General features: G+C 49.8%; 1 protein-coding gene across 1 annotated transcript in view; it reads left to right on the plus strand.

Moving 5' to 3' along the window:
- The window catches only part of ADA (adenosine deaminase), a 26,205-nt gene extending 6,869 nt beyond the window's left edge, over nucleotides 1-19,336 (plus strand). The window contains exons 2-11 of the mRNA XM_017732977.1: nucleotides 6,911-6,972; nucleotides 10,126-10,248; nucleotides 10,364-10,507; nucleotides 11,323-11,438; nucleotides 13,667-13,791; nucleotides 15,407-15,478; nucleotides 15,740-15,841; nucleotides 16,578-16,645; nucleotides 17,034-17,163; nucleotides 17,567-19,336. Of these exons, the coding sequence (XP_017588466.1) occupies nucleotides 6,911-6,972; nucleotides 10,126-10,248; nucleotides 10,364-10,507; nucleotides 11,323-11,438; nucleotides 13,667-13,791; nucleotides 15,407-15,478; nucleotides 15,740-15,841; nucleotides 16,578-16,645; nucleotides 17,034-17,163; nucleotides 17,567-17,668 (1,044 nt within the window). The 3' untranslated portion in view covers nucleotides 17,669-19,336. The remainder of the gene's footprint in view (nucleotides 1-6,910; nucleotides 6,973-10,125; nucleotides 10,249-10,363; nucleotides 10,508-11,322; nucleotides 11,439-13,666; nucleotides 13,792-15,406; nucleotides 15,479-15,739; nucleotides 15,842-16,577; nucleotides 16,646-17,033; nucleotides 17,164-17,566) is intronic.
- Nucleotides 19,337-20,012: the final 676 nt, after the last annotated feature.

Genomic DNA, 20,012 nt, shown 5'->3' on the forward strand with positions numbered 1-20,012 from the left:
AGCCGGGCGCTGCGCTGCCCTGGCCCGGCGCTCCCCGGTGTCCCGCGCATTTCGCCGCCGCCGCGATGCGGGTCCAGGCTCATCCCAGCGCCCGGCCGGGGACAGGGCTCCGCCGGGCTGGGGATGCACAGGTGGCCTGGATGGGGAAGGGGCAAGTTCTGAAGGGCCCTGCATCCCAACTACTCTCGTAGTCTACTAAAACAAATGTTTTCTCTTGTGTTTTTTATTTTGTTTTGTGGGCTGATTTTGTTGTTTTGTGGGTGCTTTCGGTTGGGGTTTTTTGCGGTTTCGTTGTTGTTTTTTTTTTCTCTTACACATTTAGTTCAGTTACTCCTCAGATACTCGTGACACCACCTTGGTGGCTGCTGTCGGAGTGTGCTCCAGTCTTTCACTCTCTCCATGCCCTGTGTACTACATCTCTAGTAGGATCATACGGTAATATGTTTGTTATTTAGATTGTAAAATAGAAGAGGAAGAAGATGAAACAGCTGTGGTTAGCAATAGCCCTGTATCTGATTTGCAGAACACTGCCGGTGCTGCAGGGTTGCTCAGCTCTCAGGCTGTGGTCTGGGTAAGCTGCTGTACAGGGAGCAGGTCTGCCAGGCTGGGCTTTTGGGGAGAAGTAGGAGTCAAGGCAGAGGAGACCAAGAAAAATGATGTGAGATTTGTGGTGTTCCCACTCTGGGAGAACGTGAGTGGTGGCAACTGCTTGTGGCTTTTCCAGAGAAGGAGATTGTTTCCAAAACCACGAAAGGACTGGGGGGTTTTGCTGCTGTTTGCATCCTCTCTCGCTCCCAAACCGTTTATCTCTCAGTCTGAGTTTGCACCAGGAAAGTCTCACATGCTTGGAAAAGGCAGTGTGCACAGGTCTGATTTGTGTTTCATTCCATCATTATGGTTCCCTTTCTAGGAAGCTGATCCATGGAATAGCAGGCAAGATACCAAAATCCCTGCAGTGTTGGCAGCTGCTAATGGTTAAAGCCTTTTTAAGTCCACCTCAGTTTTGGGAGATAGTGGTGTTTCATCAGCTGCACTAAGAACAAAGGCTGTTGTGTTACCCCAGTGGTTTTAAACTGTTGGCCGAGAGAAGCAACTTAAGTTCTTCTTTCATTTGTGCTTCTACTTTTCCAGTGTGTGGGAGAGTGGGATACCGAAGAGAAAGACCTAGGAAAAACTGCAGGGTTTGACTGCTAAGATCAGACTTCTGTTGTCTGGCTATTGGCAGTTACGAGACTGGTTTTCCTGACTCAGGCAGTCCCTTTCAGCCCTGTGAACCTGCTAAGTCAGGCTTGGGGAAAAAAAATGGGCCTGAAGTCAGTTAATGAGCCCTATTCATTCCTCTGGATCCTCTGCCATTGGGAACGATCAGTTTTGTGTTTTAGAGATGTTTCTGGTAACTGGAGCAGCTTCAGCCCTGGCTGAATGTGGGGCCAGGGCTGCCTCTGCATTTTTCAGGAACTCGCTGACTCCCAGTGACTGCAGTGATGAACAGGGAGCTGCAGGAGGACAACTTTGAACCCTGCTTATCGTAGGCTGTAAAAGAGCAGAAAAGGTTGGTGTTTCTTGACGTCAGCCATCACCCTTTCTGTTCCACAACCAGAGCAGAGACCTTGTCCTTGCTTGCTGCTGGCTCCTCTTCTTGTAGGCCAGCCCCACCTTGAAGGCTTCAGGACATGTGGCTGTCTTCTCCTGCACCTCCCATGTGCCTTGAGCTGTGTTGTGGAGAACAGAATGGGAATAGGGGTTTCTGGGGTCAGGCTCACTCCCTCCCAGCAGCTGGTGTAGCTGGTTTGCAAAATAATCATCAGGTCACATGGGGCAGGTGTTCTGCCAGGCACACTGTGTGTGTCAGCCTCTCAGCAAAGAGTGGCTGCTGACCCAGCCTGGGTGGCACCAAAGGTGCCTCTGCTGGCTGTACCCAGGGGATTTGGGTGGATGTCCTGCCCCACTCCACTCCCTGCAGCACTGCAGACTCTCTGTGCCTATTGTGGGGACTGCGAGTGCACGGTGATGTGTCAAGGATGATGTTGTATTTGGCTTGTCCACTTATTGTGCACAGCCTGACCCCTGACTTGGCATGGGCCAGAGCCTGGTGCTGCTGAGGCTGCGTTGAGCTCAAGCCATACCTTACACCGTGGTACCTTGTGTGGTCAGTTCTTTGATAACTGAGTACAAGGATGCTCTTGGATAACCTTCCCGGATCCACTTGTCAAACATGGTGGCAGTAAGAGGTTGGCTTGGTGCTGCACAAAGTGCCAGGACTCTGTTTATTGCTCTGAAGTGGTGCCTCGCTCCAGTGAACACCAGGTGTGGGTGTGAGGTCTGTGATGGGTCGGTGGGTACATGGCCCTGCCACCCCATGAGAACCATCACCTGGGATGACACACAGCCACCATCACCTGTTAATGTCACCAGAAGTCTCCTGCTGAGGTCAGTGGAGGTTGAGTAGTTGGTGCCAGGAGGGTGGTACTAAAGGTTGCTCAGCACGGGAGCACCCTCCTCTTCCTCAGCCACCAAACCCATGAATCATTGTCTAGCTGCCTAGAAAGCACAAATATTTCCTGCAGTGGAGCAGTGTGGGTCTTGTAGTCTCCCATGCTTCTCTTCTAAAGGCTCATGCCCTAAAGCATGTGACAGATACATCTCCCAGATGCATTTGTGGTGTCCTCAGGCTTGAGGATGATACTGTGCCACTTCCACTTCACAACCCCCTTGGGCCACTTTCACCTCTTGCTTCTAAATGAGTGTTTGAGGTGAGTTTAGGATGAGGATCACTTTGTTCCTGACAGTACCCGTCCATAAAACCAGTCTTTGGGGAACATAGTTCATTGTTTTTTGCAGTGATTTGCCACACTTACCTAATAATTGACAAATTACAGCTGTAACTGCCCTGGTTTTCAGCTACTGGGATTAATAGAATGAACCTAAATTATCACCTTTTAAGAGGCAGATAAATAATCCTGGGCACTGTTAAGGGTTTTTAAATGATGCAACTTTATCAGCTGCCTGATTATGTATTAACATCTGCTGGAAACCTCACAATAAAAGGGGCAGACTGACTTTGGTCATTGTATATATTTTTTAAAAGACCCTAAAACCACCTAATACACAAAACCTTCAAGTGCCTTAGCTTGAATGGCTCTTTTTATGCCATATAATGGGCAAGCTGAGCAAGTAACTGTTCTGCCATGGTCCACTGATCAAACCATAATAGAGAAATTGTGTTGGGTTGACTGTGGCTGAAAATACTTTGAATGTTTGGTTAACTTTTTCCCCTTAATTTCACTACATTAAAAATAATCAGACTTGATCTTGGAATGGAGCATACTTGTTTGAGTACCTTCCTTTTTGTGTTTGAATTTATTTTTGAAACTTATTACATCTCAAAGAAAACATTACAATGTTTTCAGAGAAGTCAAGCCAGAGCCCTTAAAACTTCTCCTTTTTGAAAGTCCGAAGCAGCTTGCTGATATCTGCACTAAAGAATCACGTGCCATGGTTGAGCTAAAACTTTTTCAGCATAAAAATGGAAAGCACTGGGTTTGCTCTGATGGTCTTGCTGGGGGCTGTCTGTGCTGAGGACGCACGATTTACAGCCTTTTGAACATTCTTTAAACCCATCCATCTGGCTTTCAACAAGCCTAGAGTGAAACTAAAAGTTTTATTGCGTTACACTCTGGGTTTTTGATGGTGGGAGGTCCGTGGAGGTGCAGGAGAGCTGAAGGGTGGCTGCACAGAGCTGGTCCTGAGGGTCCTCACTGTAAATGGGAGAAGAGCAAAGCTCCTGCCTCAGGAAAGTGTTGGAGAGTTCTGCTGCTTTCTTGTTCTTCAGAAGGGGTGATACCACATCCAGATGGGCTGTGAGAAGGGAAGTTATCAATCTGGTCTAGTGGGTGGCATCCCTGCCCATGGCAGAGGGGGTTGGAGCTAAATTGGACCTTCAAGTTCCTTTCCAACCCAAACCTTTCTGTGATTTTATGATCAGTGGTCCTGGAATGGTTGAAGGCTCCTCTCCAGTGCTGGTGCAATCAGAACAGGTGATACCACATCCAGATGGGCTGTGAGAAGGGAAGTTATCAATCTGGTCTAGTGGGTGGCATCCCTGCCCATGGCAGAGGGGGTTGGAGCTAAATTGGACCTTCAAGTTCCTTTCCAACCCAAACCTTTCTGTGATTTTATGATCAGTGGTCCTGGAATGGTTGAAGGCTCCTCTCCAGTGCTGGTGCAGCCTGTGGTGCTGTTCAGATCCTTCACCAAGTGTTGAGATCCCAATTTAATATGTGTGCGCGTGCTTTCTCTCCAGATAAATTGGAGGGTTTGGGGTGGGAGACCACATGGAGCTGTGTACTAAGGAGCAGAGAGCTCTGGAAGAAGTACTGAGCTCCTGCATTCACCTAATTTCTGCTTGCTCAGCCATCGTCCCCTGGAGCCACAGTTCGGAGAAAACTCTTTCATCCTTATCTGGGTACTTTCCTTGGCTTAAGGCAAGGTCGTGTCACCCATTTGTATCTGGAAAAGACTTGTGCTTTGTTTACCCAAAACAAACACGAAGGAAGAGAGCTGAAATGTAATCTGCAGTGAGCAGCCTCCCACGGACCTGGAAGCCCTCAGGGTCTGTGAGCAAGAGTGCCCCCCGGGGCAGATGTGCTGCTGGGTTGTGCCTCTGCTGATTGCATCCTTATCTGGAGCCCTGTAGGCACACCTTTCCATTTTCTCCTGAATGTCCTTTGGCCGTCTAAATAGCAGAGATCGCAGCTGCAGGAAACGGTGCTCTGAAGCACTGATCTTGAGGAAACCCAAAACTTTTGGGTTGAACAGCATTGCATGACGGTTTCTTAGCACTTGGTTTAAGTGTCTCCAGACCCAAAAAAAAAAAGCTGGCAGGTGAGAAAGAGCCTGTTGCTGATATTGGAGAGGAACTTTGTTGCTTTACAAGCATCTCACCTGCAGAAGTGGCAGAAGGAGGTGGCTTACATAGATGAAGGATGCCACGGAATCTGCTTTCTCATTGATGGAAATGTCATGTTGAGATGTTCTTGCAGGAAACACTTGAAAAGTATTTGAGGGAGAAGACCTCAATAGGTTCAGGTTGCTTTGTTTTTAAATCCAGTGTGAGCAAATTTCAAGCCTGTAACTCCATCAGAAAGTCATAAAAGCTGTTGAATACCTCAAGGAGTGGATCTTGCATGGTTTTAAAATAGGAATTGGAGCTTAAGAGTGGAAAACGTGCCAGGCGTCCACATCTGGCGGTGCAGACCCTGTCTGTAGCCTGTTATTTTATCTGCTGCTTTGCAGGACATTTAGTCCTCATAAGCAGGCTTGTGTAACTCAAGGAGGGGGGAAAGATCAGGTTTTGCCCTTTTAAAATCTTCCTCTCTGTAGATTCAGATCATATCTTAAGGGTAGGAGAAGTGGCAGGGATATCTTTTTACCATCTGCTAACAGTGGTGTCTGTGGGTGTGTTCATGACCCCTGGGCCAGCTGATTGCCACAAGCAGTTTGATCTATCCTGAGCCTGCCCATCTGCATTTGGCATCCCACCAGTGCTTCCGTGGCAGCTTCATGGCCATGGTGTGGAGATGGCCTGACCCCCAGCACTGTCCCTGCCCTGCCTTTTGCAGCAGAAGTGGCCAGCGACAGCCCTGGCAGTGAGTCAGGTGCCTCTGCCTGCAGGGCAGGTGTGCAGGGATGGGAGTGAGCTCATGGGCATCAGTGCACGCCCCAGAGATGGGCACTGCCAGCCCTGTGCCAGGAGCTCACGTCACCTGCTCTTGGACACTTGCAGGCACCGCTTACTCAATTTTCTCCCAGCTCCTCGTAGTTATTGTTTGATACATGCCCTGACGCCAGAGGGTTTGTGGGTTTTAATTAGTAACCCTGGGTAGTTTAGTTATCCATGCAAATATCCAGTCCTCTTCTGAATCCTACTCCATTCTTACCCTTGGCACCCTGCAGCTATCGTCTATGCAGGAAGATGTCCATGATGTTATATCTAAAAAGAACTTAGTGTATTAAGTTTCTAATCTACAGTTTCATTAAAAAATACAATAAAATTAGATATGTATTTTGTAGGCTATTCCGTTACTTAAAAGAAAACAGTTCTGGAAAGATGAATATCTAGCGGAAACATTTTACAGCTAATATTTTCCTTCCCAGTTCGACTTGCAAATTACTTTTGTCATGTTCCTCCAAAAGCCCCAGCTGGCTAATGGAAAAAGCTTGCTTTTGCTTTTCTGGGTCTCTTTCTCCAAAATCCAGTGTTTCAGCAATAATGGGAAAACAGGGCTTCAGAGTGAAAAGACCTGAGTCACTGTCCCATTGCAAATAAGTAAAAATTTAAGTGTTTTATTTTGAAACCTTGTTATCTCTATTGCACAGCTAGTTACTATTATTTTTTACAGCACCTTTGTGCCATGGGACTGACCCCTTATGTAGGATTAGAGAGCCTGTAAGCCCTGATAATACCAAGTAATTAACAACCCATCAGGAGCTGATTCTTGGAAGTGAAGTCAAAGTTTTTGTGTAATGACTCTTAGCAAATTAATTGGTGTTTGGCTGCCTGCAATTTCAAGGAGGAAGCAAGCTGGAAAGTGAACGTGTTTGGGGTTTGCTTTTTTCACTCTTCCCGAACTCTAAATAAGGATAGGACAGTTCCTGAAAATTACTGGAAACAGAATAAATTTCTAAAGATTCATTAAATGTGTGAACTGCAGCAGCCAAAACAAAATATTTAGATGATACTTAGATATTGAAGAAGAAAATTTATAATGGTTATATTTTAAAAAATGTTTATGTGCCTCCTTGTCATGACTTTGTATTGGCTGCATTTATACCCACGTGAGCACCAGCTCCTTCTCTCTGAACTGTTGTTGCAGCTCTAAGAGTACCTGACCCATTTCTCGTATTGCAGGTAGAGCTTCACGTCCACCTGGATGGAGCCATTAGACCAGAGACCATCTTGTACTTCGGCAAGTGAGTTGGGGGCGGGAAGGAAGCTCTGGGAGCTGCAGTTCAAAGGCATCATCCCTTCTGCTTCTCCAGATCTGTGGCAGATGAGCTCCTGCAGGCAGCAGACCTGGCTGGTGCTGGTTCTGTCTCTGCCCAGACCTGACTGCACAGTGTGAGGACACTGAGCACACCCCAAAAGACAGTGGGGCTTCACAGGTAGCAGGGATGTGACTGAGGTGGTCGTGGGTTTGTGAGCTGGGCAAGCTGAGAGGCGCCACCATGAGAAAAGTCCAGAAGATGTCTCATAAAGAGCTGCCTGCCTTTGAAGTGTACCCAGGACACAGCAGAGGCACTGTATTCTCATCTCTTTTTCCACATTCCTAATCGCAAAAGCAAGTGGAATGACAGCAGGCTGTGAGCATTGTCTTGGTGGTGCTGCTGTTCCATGGTTTGGGAGGAAAAACCAGCTTGGGTGCCCTTGCCTGCCCTGCTGCCATGTGGATTTGAATCCCAGGCTGTCTGCCCGGTGTCAGCAGTCAAGGAGTCACGCTCGTGTGGGGGTGACCCAGGGAAGCACTTGGCAGTGACTTAGAGAGGGGTTGTTTCCTTGACAGAGCCCACGTGCATCTTCCTTCAGTGTAGATTGTGTGGGAAGCATGGGGTGAATGATTAACCTGTGTGAGGGCCTGGCTCCACATTTGTAAGCAAAGTAAACAAGATTTCTTCCAGCTGTCACTGATACCCTCAGATCAGGAAGGTGGCAAGGGTAAGGATTTTGGGAAACAGCCCTTAGGCATAGCTCTGGTATTTTGGGGAGGAAATCAGTTCTGAGGAGGATGGGAAGTGGTTCTGGCATTCTGTGAGCCCAGCAGATTCCAAGGCAGTGCAGTCCTACGGGGAAATAATCTTTCTGGAGTAGATTTCTCTGCAGGGCCTGGCCATACTTTTTGCTGCGTAGTCAGAGAGGAGGGTGGGTCAGGGCTGTCCACCCCATTTTTTGCTGGATGCTGGCATGGTGAACTGAGTCAGGGTTCCTGCTGGTGGGCTGCAGGGCTGGAATACAGGTCTAAATGAACAAAAGAGTTGGTGCTGACTCTGTGGAGCTCTGCTGGGTCCGTCTGCCTGCAAATGGGAAATGCCAGTGTAGTCCCCTAGGAAAATTGTAGGAGCCCTGAAAGCCAGGAGGCACTGGCTGTCTGGGGATCCTGTGCCAGGATCCTGGCTTAGGGCAGAAACCTTTATTGCCTGAGTGTGTGCTGAGTTCCCTCTTATTTTTAAACAGCCCTGGCATCTCCCTGAGCTGCCAGCCCTCGGGTGGAGCAAGGCTGTGCTATTCATGGGCTCTAAAACTTAAACTCACACACAAAAAAAGCGGTGGAGCAGTGCAGAAGGCTATAGGGGACTGACTGCCTTAATAACCTCACCCTGGGCACAGAAAGCTGCTTGTGGTCTATTTTTAAAGGTAAAGAGCTGGAAATAAATTTGCCAGGTGGTGTCTGACCATGTACACATAACCCCAAGCTGCTGAGATGCACAAGCCCCCTTGGGCAGTTGCACTGCTGAACTCAGCTGTTTTCAGAAACTTTGTCTCCAATTCTGTCAGATCTGGGTCAGTCTTTGCATCTGCCCTGCCCAGCCAAAGGGCTCAGAGCTGTGTCAAACCCCTCATAGGGTCTAGGTGTCCCCAGGAGAGGTTCCCTTTCCATGGTGGGATGGTGTGCACGGTGCTGCCCATGGCTGCAGGGGGCTCTGGGCAGCACACTGAGGTGGCAGTAAGGACAAACATGTTCCCCTCTGGCCACTGTGCTTCAAGAAGAATCCCAGCTACAAGGAGGGTTGGATGGGGCAGCAGGAGCTCCAAAAACCACACTGGCATGATCCACCAGACCTCCTCATCCAGAGGCGTGACTCCAGTGTGGATCATCCCAAAGCACTGCCACTGATGCCTGCATGAAGGCACTTCTTCAGGAAGCACATGAAAGAGGTCAGGGAAGTGGCTTTGCTCTAGGAAACTTTCCCCGGGCAGGTGGAGGAAGGTGCAAGTTGGTTCCTGGAGCAGAGACTGATGTGTCAGTGCCATGGAAAGGGCAAGGCAGGGAGGAAAACCGATGCCTTGGCAGGGATGAGTGTTCCCTGCTGAGAGCCAGCAACTTAATCTGTGCAGATTGCATGTGAGGGCTGAGCGTGGGGCTGGTTTCCTTCCTGGCTGAGTGGGGAAGGAGCAATGTTTACCAAGCCCAGGAGCGGGGTCCTTTGGACTGTGTCCTTGCATGGCTCATTGGGATGGTTGCTGGCATCGCAGCACTAAACTGTCTGTGGTGTTTTGTCTCTATTAGGGTTCTTCCATCAATCAGATGTAATTCATTGTGGCAGGAAAGAGGATTAAAAACAAATGTCTAGTTATTATTCCAAATTTGTGTTGGCTTGTGCAGGGTACCGGGGTGGGGGGGGGTGGCAAAGCCTGCCCAGGAAGCTGCAGCAGCCTTGGCTGGCAGCACCCTCGATCCCGGCTGTCACCACACCAGGAACACCTTCACCCACTCGGTATTCCAGCTGCTCTTCCCTCTTGGAAGCATTTATGTGGGCATTAGCATGCCTGTCCTTTTGGTGAGAGCAGTTGTTGCCATTTGTTCCTGTGTGGGAGCTGTTCCTGTCACAGAAGATGCCACCAGGATGCTGGGCTCAGGAACCAGCTCGCTCGCAGGAGCTGCTGGCACCAAACCCATGAGCCACGACACTTCTGCCTGTGTGACCCCAGGCCTTGGAGCATCTCTGTGATGTTTCAGTCCTTTGAGCCTGCATAAGTGGAAATTAACTTTTCTAAAGAATTTTGGCAATTCTGCTGCTAGGTCTAGGAGGTGCCAAGAAATAATCCAGAGCCCCTTTAGATGAACTCCTTCTTAAGCTTAAAATGTGCCCTGGCTGTGTTCCTGCCGGGTCAGCCTGGGCTTGTATTTCGGTTTGTTTGTGCTTTGCCTGTGTTTTGGATCTCCTTCCTCCCCGCTGAGATTCAGGGCTCCATCCGTGAGGAGATTTTGGAAGGACAGCGTGTGCTGTATCTTTCCTGTGAAGAAATGGTGGTTGATGCCGCCAGCTTTGGAGGCAATTGGCGTATGAAACGCACTGATTAAAAACGCGATAACCTTCCCTGTCAGTAACACGTGACTTCATTTCCAGGAAAAGAGGCATCCCTCTCCCCGGAAATACTGTTGAGGAGCTCCTGAAGTATGTCAGTTATGACACACCACTGACACTTCCCCAGTTTCTAGAGAAATTTAATTACTACATGCCTGCCATTGCGTAAGTACCCTGCTTTTTGCTTCTTCCCCCTCAACCCTTGGAAGGATCCCTTGGCTCAGCCTTGGAGGTGCCCTGTGGGCCCTGAGTGTGACAGGTCCCACTGCCACCCCTGCAGGGGTGACCGTGAGGCGGTGAGGAGAATTGCCTACGAGTTTGTGGAAACAAAAGCAAAGGAAGGGATCGCCTACGTGGAGGTCCGGTACAGCCCTCACCTCCTGGCCAACGCTGGTGTGGATCCCATCCCCTGGGGACAAGCTGAGTGAGTGATCCTGCCGTGCTGGGGAGCTGGTGGGTGGCTGGTTGGGCATGGAGAAGGCATGGCCAGTGCCAGTCAGCCACTGTGTGTTCAAAGGCTGCTGTAACAAACCTTTCTCCTCCCATGCAGCAAGAGCCAGCATGCTTCCAGCTTTCTCTCCCATTGAGAGGGTTTTTCATCTTAAATATCTCTGTGTGCTGCAGTGTTTTAACATCCCTTGCTCTGGGCACCGAGTTCTGCATGTGCAGAGCAGTTGTGCTCAACCTTCTGTCTGAAGCCATTCCCTGTGAGAGATATGGACTGCCTGACCACAAAACAGGAATTTGAGCTGGCAGCGATGGTGGGTGGTGTTGGAGGGGGCTGGTGATCTGATCCCTTCCTTTCATGTCATCCCCTCTGTGATATGTGCATTAAATCAATGCAGGGCTCTGGGGCCCCTCCAAAGTGTGCTGCGGTGGGTGCTGAGCCCTGCGTTTTCCCCTGCCTGGCTGCAGAGAGTTGTGTGCCCTCATGAGATGCTCTGGCAAAGAGGGGGCTCCTCTGCTCAGGCAGGGTGGGCACCCAGTTCCCCAAGGCCTTTCTAAATCTTAGTATCGCCTGTGCCTGCTTCAGTGCCTGCTATCTGGTAAATGTGGCCATGGCAGGGGTATAAAAGGTGCCCTCAGGCTCTGGGTGGTCTCAGTGGGCATCTCTGGATGTTAAGGTGAGTGGAACCTGGGGCAGCCTGTCCTCCCACGGGGATGCTGGGCTGGACCTGCAACTCCTGCCTGCCTCCCTAGCACATCTGGCCTCTTGCTGATGGCTTTTCTTCCCTGCAGGGGAGACCTCACTCCAGATGAAGTCGTTCAGCTCGTAAATCAGGGACTGCAGGATGGAGAGAGGGATTTCCACATCAAAGCCAGGTCTATTCTATGCTGCATGCGCCATATGCCAAGTAATGTATTGCAGCTCCCCTGCTGCTCTGCTCCCCTTCCTTGACGCGTGGCGGTGGGGACGTCCCCGGGGTCTGGGGCCCTGCAGGAACGTGGGGAAAGCCCCGGTCCTGGGTGTGATGCAGGATCAGATAGTGCTGAGGAGCTTCTTGTCTTGGTGGGGGTCCTCTGCCCCTTTCACTGTGGGGCAAAGGTTTGCTGGATGCAAGCGTGGGGGTCTGTGGGTACAACCAGTATCTGAAAGGTCTTGTGAGAGGGACAAAAGGGGCTCTTCTGTCCTCTCCTGGGGGAACTGTGATCTCTGCTCCCCACCCAAAGGCCAGAGCTCACCTTGGGCCAATAAAAGCTATTGGCACAGTGAGCAGTGTCATCTTCTATGACTGACTGGAGGTCTGAGAGCCAATGGTCATGGAAGGAGGACCAGGCATGACATCTCACACTTCCCTGCTCATGGTCCTACAGCAGGATGCTCCTTCCTTAGCCTGGGTCATGGGGCAGCCAGAGAATCCACTGGCAGCAGCCAGTCTCTGCTGGCTTAAGCTGAAAACACGAGTCAAATATACTTAAGGCATGTATATAATACATTTTTTATAAAGTCAGCAGCTCCGATGAGAAACTTTGTTGGTAACAGGTGCTGTGACCCAGAATAGGAAGAAAACCCAATTTCCAGCATTTCAGTGGGCTGCTGAGTTCTGCAAGCATCTTCCTCTAGGGAAGGATGCAGCCAGAGAGAGGCTGTGTGACAATAGCTTTATTATGTGAAGATTTTATTCTGAGTATCTTCGTATCTCTCACCAGTTTTATATAGGCTTAGTAGGGTAGATGGTGGAAAGATTTTTCCTAGTGAGTACATGATTAATTTGTGTCAAGAAATACGAATTTGAGAGTGCTTTTTTTTTTCCTGCCTACACAGTCAACACCAAACAAGACTTTGAAAACTTGACCCTTATATTTCTAGTTTCTAGGAAGAAAATGTTTTTCTTTGTAGAAACTGGAGAGCTGTAAGGCACAGTCACACTGACCTGCAGCTACAGTCCCTGCCAGTGCACAAGTGGTAAAGGCAGGAGGTGGCAGGAGCATCCAAGGGCATGTACAGCCTGCATTTAACTGCAGGAGGGATTGCTTGTGCAAACAGCAGAGGTGGCATTCTCATACCTGTGCCCCAGGGCACCAGCTGATACTCAGAGCCAGTGATGTGCTTGATAAAGAGTCTCTAGCAGTACATTCAGGATGTGCTGCACAGTGAGAAGCCACCCTGTAATTGATGAACTGTTGAGAGAAAGGCAAAGATGCCAGCCAGGACAAACTCATATTAAATTTGTTAATAAAAGAATGGCTCTAACGCAGCAAGTTGGAAAATGGTGGGGAAAAAAAAGATGATGAAGTTGCACACATCATCCTGGTGTGTTCGTATGATTTGGGGATTGTCTGTATGCAGCAGGTGCCTGTTAATTATTAACACTACTGTTTATCTCTGTTTCTTGGCCTTTCTGCTGAGGTTAAGTGCTGTGGGAGCTGGTAGATGCAGTTCCTTTCTCAGAGGTTATCTGTCCTGATCAGGGAGAGCTCTGAAGCAGTTGCTGGCCACTTGTTACTCTCTTTCTTACTGATGGCAAATAGATAAAACTTCAGCTCCTTCCCACCAGGAGTAGAATCCTCGGGGGAGTCAAGGATGCCCTAGAGCAGGGCAGGGATGGCTGCAGTACAGGGCTCCCCAGAGATCCCTCCCAGCCCAATCTCCTCCATGGCACAACACATCCAATGGGACAGTTCTTGCCTTTACCCTCACCCTGCCCAGCCTGGGAAGGGGTGAAAGCTCGGGAGCTGAGAGATTTCTCCAACACACCAGGTTACAGCCCCAGGGCAGTGCAGTTCATCTTACCTCAAGCCAACTGCAGCAGTCACCACTGCTTGAAAGTACTTAATTTTTTCCCCTGCTTGAAGTGAGCAGAAGAGCATGATGAGAGCAGTTTTATAGCTGGTGAATGCACTTGATTTCCCTTTCATTGACAACAGACTGATCAGCTGACAGCTTTTATTTGCCTGAAGATGACAGAGATGAGACCTTTCTAGGAGTTTGCTAGCTTTCTTTTTGAGCATCAGGCTTTAGGAGAGACTGAAGAAAATAGCTCTAGCCTGCTAGTTATAGGACCAGGATTTGTTTAGAAAAATGCTGAAGGTGTGACCCTTCTGAATGCTTCCTCCTGAATCCTGGTGCTGCCTCTTCCAGGCTGGTCTCCAGAGGTGGTGGAGCTCTGCAAGAAGTATCGAAATGACTCTGTGGTGGCTGTCGACCTGGCTGGAGATGAGTCCCTGAAGGTGGAGAATTACTCTGAGCATAAGAAGGCTTATGAGGTTTGTGGAATAAGTTTTTTAAAAGAAATTACAAGAAACATGTATATTGAGGGGACGTGTGTGAAGGGACGCTTTTCAAACTGCAAACAGCTGGGACAGCTTAAAAATTCGTTGCAGCTATTAAAAACATTCAGTTAAATAGCAAAAGTATTTGTTTATATTTCCTAAATGATTAATGGCAGGCATCATTGCTAAAACATGAGAGCTGGGGCTTGGCATGCTATCCTGTAGCACTGTGACATGAGTGACATGGAGCCCAAACCAGCCCCCATCCCACGGTACTGTTGGCTCCTGGGGCTTGGTGAAACCACAGCCAAGGGTGGAAGAGACTGGACTTTCCAGTCTGGCAGAAATCACCCGAGGAGAAGAGGAGAAGCTGCACATTTGCAGGGCTTTTATCTGATCATCTCAAATGGAAACACTGGAATGGCTTCAGGAGCCTGATCCCAGGCTCTCACTAAACCTCAGCCTTTGCGGTGGCTCAAAGGGAAGGGAAAGCCTCGCTTCTCTTTGCTGGTGGAAATTTGGGGTTGTTAGTCCCCTCCATCAGTGGGGCAGGAGGTCGTGCACCATCACTGGCAAAAAGGGTGGTGGTCTGCAAGCAGTGCTCAGGTCTGAAACCACATGGGGCTTCCTTGGGGTCTTCACCCCATCAGTGCGAGCTGATACAAGGCCGGCCTGCACTGCTGTGCTGGCTGAACAGGGTGATTATAAACCAGGACACGGGCACAGGGCTTTATTAACTGATGGGAAGGCAGTCTCATCCTGCCCTGGTGGGCCAGCAGTACCCAGGTCCAGCCTCCTCTGTCTGAAGGATGCGTCTTCTCTCTGTGCCAGGGGCTTGCTCAGGCTCTGAGGTGCTGAAGCAAACCCTCCTCCCATCCGTATTAAGTAACTGAAAAAAACTCCTGAGTGCAAAGCCCTGAAGGACTGTCTGTGAAGAATGTCTGCTGCAAGATGGGGCTTGCAGGCTGCCTGCTGTTGCCAGCTGGGTGGTCCTTCTCCAGCAAGGCTTCCCTCCAGGCTTTCCTCCAGGCTCCATGGCTGGAGCCCAAGCCTGGGTGGCCTGTGGCCCCTGCAAAGGAATTTTCAGGATGGTCATGGAGCTGCACCCAAAGCTGCACTCGCAGGGTCCTTACGGCTGGGCTGCCTCCACCCCCAGCCCCTTGCAGGAGAGAGGTGCTCAATGTCAGAGCATTTCTTCATCTCTGCCCTGGGGTGCCTCTACACTCTCCCAAATGGCTGGAACTGGCAAAAAATGTGGAAGTTCCAAAGAGTGCAACTGCTGCAAGGTTCATGCAGAAAGGCAAGTGGGTGGAGGAAGAGGAGCTCAGAGCTTGCTGCTGTTTGGAGAGGAGGGAGCGGTGAACTCACCCAGTATTAAGAACCCATGAAGAGCCTGGCTGGGCTCCAGTGGAAGATAACCAGGATTTTTAAGTGTCTCTCTATGTGACATTACTGAGCTCTTGCAGCCCTTGGAGTGCAAGGCTCGTGATCTGTGGGCTCTTGGCACAGGAGCCTTGCTGTGCCCCTGGGAGCAGTGCCAGCCCCAGAGCTTGCTGACCTTGCTGCAGGTGATGGGACAGGAACATGTTCTCTCTCCCTTGTTTTGCAGGAAGCTGAGAGATGTGGGATTCATCGCACTGTCCATGCTGGGGAGGCCGGCCCAGCTGCCATGGTCAAGGAGGTACGAGGAGTTCCTGACTCAGGGTAGAGAGGGACAGGGGTGTGATGTGCCCTGCACCAGGGAGAGAGGCATCCATGTCCTCTCCATATCCACAGCAAAGTGAACACTGGGGACATGGACAGATCTGGCCTGATAGCTGGAAAAGGACATCCTAGGAGCCAGCTCAGTGGTGCAGGCTGTACCTGCAGTGGGATGGGGGTCTCGGGGCAGGCAGGGGCTGAGCTGTGTGGGAAGCTCTGAGTGGTTTTCTCTGCTCTCTAGGCAGTTTATGTCCTGAAGGCCGAGCGGGTTGGCCACGGATACCATGTCCTGGAGGACCCTGAGCTCTACAAGGAGCTGCTGAAAATAAAGATGCATTTTGAGGTAAGGACATGTGGTGGGAGCGTGACAACCAGGTAGCTGCTGTCTGAGTGGAAAACCAGCCCTCACCTGAGCTGTGCTACAGCCAGGGACAGGAGCTGACACCCAAGTGCTGACCACATGTACAGTGATGTTGTGTTGTACCCAGGTGCCCAAAGATCCACAGGAAAAATGCTGGGGACAAACCTGGGTGTTGGCTGGGATGTGCTGCAGGGGAGCGCTGGTGTGCACAGCAGCTTGTGGGAGGCACATAGCAGAAAGAATGGATCCTTATGTGGCCAAGGATAAATTCTGGAGGGCTTATTCACTAATTTATACACCTCAAGCCTGAAGGCTTGTCCTTCCACAAATCAGGCTGCTGTACCAGAGCAAGTCTGGCTAGAGGGTGGAAATGCGTGGGACTTACAGTGCATGTGTGGATTTACTTCGCTTTTCCCCAGAATGGACATATCCAACCAACAGAAGGAGTATGTACTTAATGCAGGTGGTTTTGTAACCAGGGCTGGTGACTGACTGGCCATGGCAAACATCCCACTGGCCCCTGCCACTGTCATGTGGGCTGTGGGCTCCTTGCATCTGTGTCCTGGGGCATGCACTGGTCTGTCGGAGTAGCGCTGAGGGGCAGCTGTGAGCAAAGCTCTAGTCTGGTTTCACCAGTGTGCTGAGCTATCTGTGTCCACAGCTGGGGTTCAGATCTGTGTGGTTGATTCTGGTTTTCATGCTTACCTCCCCCAAACAGGTCTGCCCTTGGTCCAGTTATCTCACTGGAGCATGTTCTCCGGACTTCAGCAAACACCCCGTAATACAGTAAGACTTCTCAATTATGTGAAATTTCAAATAACTAGGATTTGGGTTGATTACAGCTGCTTTATTGCTTTACAAAGCTAAGGCACAGCTGATTATTTAGGACATAATCCGTGTCCTTTGGCACAGGGGAGCCTAGTGCAGCTGGAGGGGTGTGGGGGTCCCTTGGGGAGGCTGTCCTGTCCCTCCTGCCCTGCTCTGAGCTGCACTACCCACTACTGGCAGGTCAGTGCAGAGCTATGGGGGGACAAGTTGAGCCCTGTGCTTGTCTCCAGCAGTGCCAGCTGCAGGGACAGCCCCGAGGTCTTTGCTTTTGCTGCATTTCACCCTGAGAACTGCACAGTGTCACACCCAGTGCTTTGCCCACCAGTTGAGCCTGATTTCCTTACAGATTCAAGAAGGATCGCGCCAACTATTCTCTAAACACGGATGACCCCCTCATCTTTAACTCCACCATTGACAAGGATTATGGCATTGTGAAGGAACACATGGGATTCACTGAAGAGGAGTTCAAGAGAGTCGTAAGTCAGCCTTGGCTGGGTGCTCTGCTGGTGTCCTGGTGCAGCCCAGAACAACCTACTGGTTTTTCTTTATAAGCTGAAGAGTTTTTAATGGAAACCAGAAAATTCTGCTCTGGCCCTGTAGGCAGGAAAGTAGGACCAGGCTCAAAGTGCATATCCCAAATATTCCAGAGTACTTAAAGGCCTTTGCTTTGTGCTGGTCTCATTTCTCCTGGGACTGCTGCTAGTGATGGGCCAGAGCAGTTGTCATAAAACAAGGCCATGGAAATGAATCTGAGGGTGGCAACTTTATACTCTCCCTCGCCTGTTGCTGCTCAGAGCCGAGTGCTGGGATGTGCACTTGAACCATGTGTTCATGTCTGATGTGTCTTAATGTCTCTGTGTTCCTCCTCTGCCTTCTCAGAACATCAATGCAGCCCAGTCCAGCTTCTTACCTGAGAAGGAAAAGCAGGAGCTGCTCAACAAGCTGTACAAAGCCTATGGGATGGTCCCCAATGCATCATGACCCATCCCTGGGAGCCAGCGTGGAGCAGGGCCCTTCTTCACCAGTGCCTGCCTCTCCTCTGCCAGTGGGAATACTGGGAGGAGGTGCCCAGAGTCGGTCTCTATTCCTGGCAGCCCTGTGCTAACCCTTACAGTGCTCATCAGAATCACGCTATCACATACACCTACCTGTACCCCACAAACTCTCTCCTGAATGGATATCCAGCTTCCTATCCTGCTGTTGTGCAAGCAGACTGGATCTGCCTGCTGGCCTGACTCCCTTCTCCATCTGCTGGTGTTTCTGTACTGCAAATACAAACAGAAGAACCTCTCCTGCAGTTTTTCCCCTTTCCCTGTTTTACCTGTCCTGTCCCACTGACCTGCCTGGCCCTAGCCTGCGGTGCTGAAATAACCACTTTCAACTCTGTGGCCTGAGTTAATCTTCACCTTTCCAGGGAAGAGGTGTGCTAGTGCTGGCAGGGAGTGAGCAGCCCTTTCAGACACAGAGGCTTTATTCTTGTCCTGTGGGTGGGAGGGTTTGGTCACAGCTATATTTACCCAGAGTTAGTCTTGTACTAACAAGACTGGAACAAGAACAAGCTGCAGGCTGGTGCCCCTGCCTGTGCACAGGTCTGACGGGCATTTAAAACAAAATACTAATTTTTTGGCATCCTTTCTTGGACAAGAACTCCCATATATCAGGCTTCCCAGTGTCACTGCTGCAGAAGTGCACGCCTTGGGCTCAGGGCCCAGCTGTGCTCACAGCTGGCCATGACTATGCTCGCACACACATAGGAAGTTGGAACATAATCTTACCACTTTGGGTCAAAATCTGCCTTTGGGATTTTTCCCAGTTTTGTACTCATCTTGGAGAGCTCCTGTGATCTGCAGTTTGATCTTCCTCTTACCTTTGTTTAGGACTCGGAAAAAATGTGATTGATTGCCTGGTTTAACAATTCTGCCCTCTTTCTGATTTGACACAATCATTAGGCACTCTCAAGGCTGAATCAGTAAATTAACTTGGACCCAGTGTTACACATTGACTCATGTCCCATCTGATTGCTTCTCTCACTCAATTACGACACTGGCTAGAAGTCAGATCTTCAGTTTGGTGGAGAATTTATACAGAGAAACTCACCAAAAATTCCTTAGGGATGTTGGTGCATTGGAGTGTTTTTACTCAATAAGCAATAGAGCTGTGCATCCAGAGAAGAGACCATCATTTTCTTACCTGAGTGTGTGGTGTGCTTTAGCATCCCAGGGGTCTGCCAAGATGCTTACTCCAAAGATACTGTACCAAAAAGTTGCCTTTGACAAGGGGCCGTGGTCACCATTGCCATGGACAGACCCCAGACTGGTCCAGCCTCAGCCAGCAGTGATGGTGTGCTGGGAGTATTTCCATTCTTTCTGGGCTTCCATATTGGTCTTCAGAGTTAAATACTCACCTCTGAAGTACATGGTGCATATATACACATAGATAGATAAATGAAGATGAGAGAGTGATTTTCTTACTTTTATAAAGCAAAAGATAAAGTATCACTTTTAGGGACATGATTGCAGTAAGAAACAGGCCCTTTTTGGGTCATTTTTCTCCAAAATTTTTTTCTGAAGAAGAGTTGCTTGTTTGGATTCTGGACAGTTGATTGTTAATCCTGTTTAATAAAATAACAAATTTATATTAAAAGAGAAATCCTTGTGCCCTTCTGTTCAGGGGTGACTGTTAGGGACTGTGGCCTGTGGTCCTCAACCCCTGGTAGACCACAGGGGTTCACTGATAGGTGTGATGGGGGCTTTGGTGTCTTGAGTCGTGCCTTCTCCTGGTGCCAGGTTGGAGCACTTTGGCAGCCAGAGGGAAGCCTGCTCCCATCCCAGGGAGCCAAGCTGGATTTATGGCCACAGGTTGTTCCAGCATCCCGTCCTTTTCCCTTCAGTAATCACAGGGGTGTGTCCCACTGCTGGAAGCAGCAGTGCCAGCACTGTGTACTCTCACTTTTCCAGGTGTTTATCAAAAGTAGTCACTTTTCTTTCCCTGTCTCCTGGGTTTTGCACAGTTGGTTGATGCTCAGAGGCAGAAGAGGGGTGGTCTGGGCTGTTGGGCTGCACAGTCAGTGCAGACAGGGGAGTGTTTGCCCAAAGGTTTTGGGTCATTTAGTGCTTGGTTAGACCTTGACAGGTCTGGCATGGCCATGTTCAGCTGACATGAAGGGCTTAGAGCATCCCTGTGCTCAGCAGCTCTGCAGATCAGGATGTGGCTGATTAAGGCAGTGCCCTTGGTCTTGCAGCACAGTCAGTGACAGTGGCTGAGCTGGCTGTCACTTGCAGGGGGAACCCGATGCCTCTTGCCCATCTGCTCAGAGTAGCTGGCC

Source organism: Corvus brachyrhynchos, unplaced genomic scaffold (assembly GCF_000691975.1).
Source record: "Corvus brachyrhynchos isolate BGI_N302 unplaced genomic scaffold, ASM69197v1 scaffold10, whole genome shotgun sequence".
Classification (NCBI taxonomy): Eukaryota; Metazoa; Chordata; class Aves; order Passeriformes; family Corvidae; genus Corvus; species Corvus brachyrhynchos.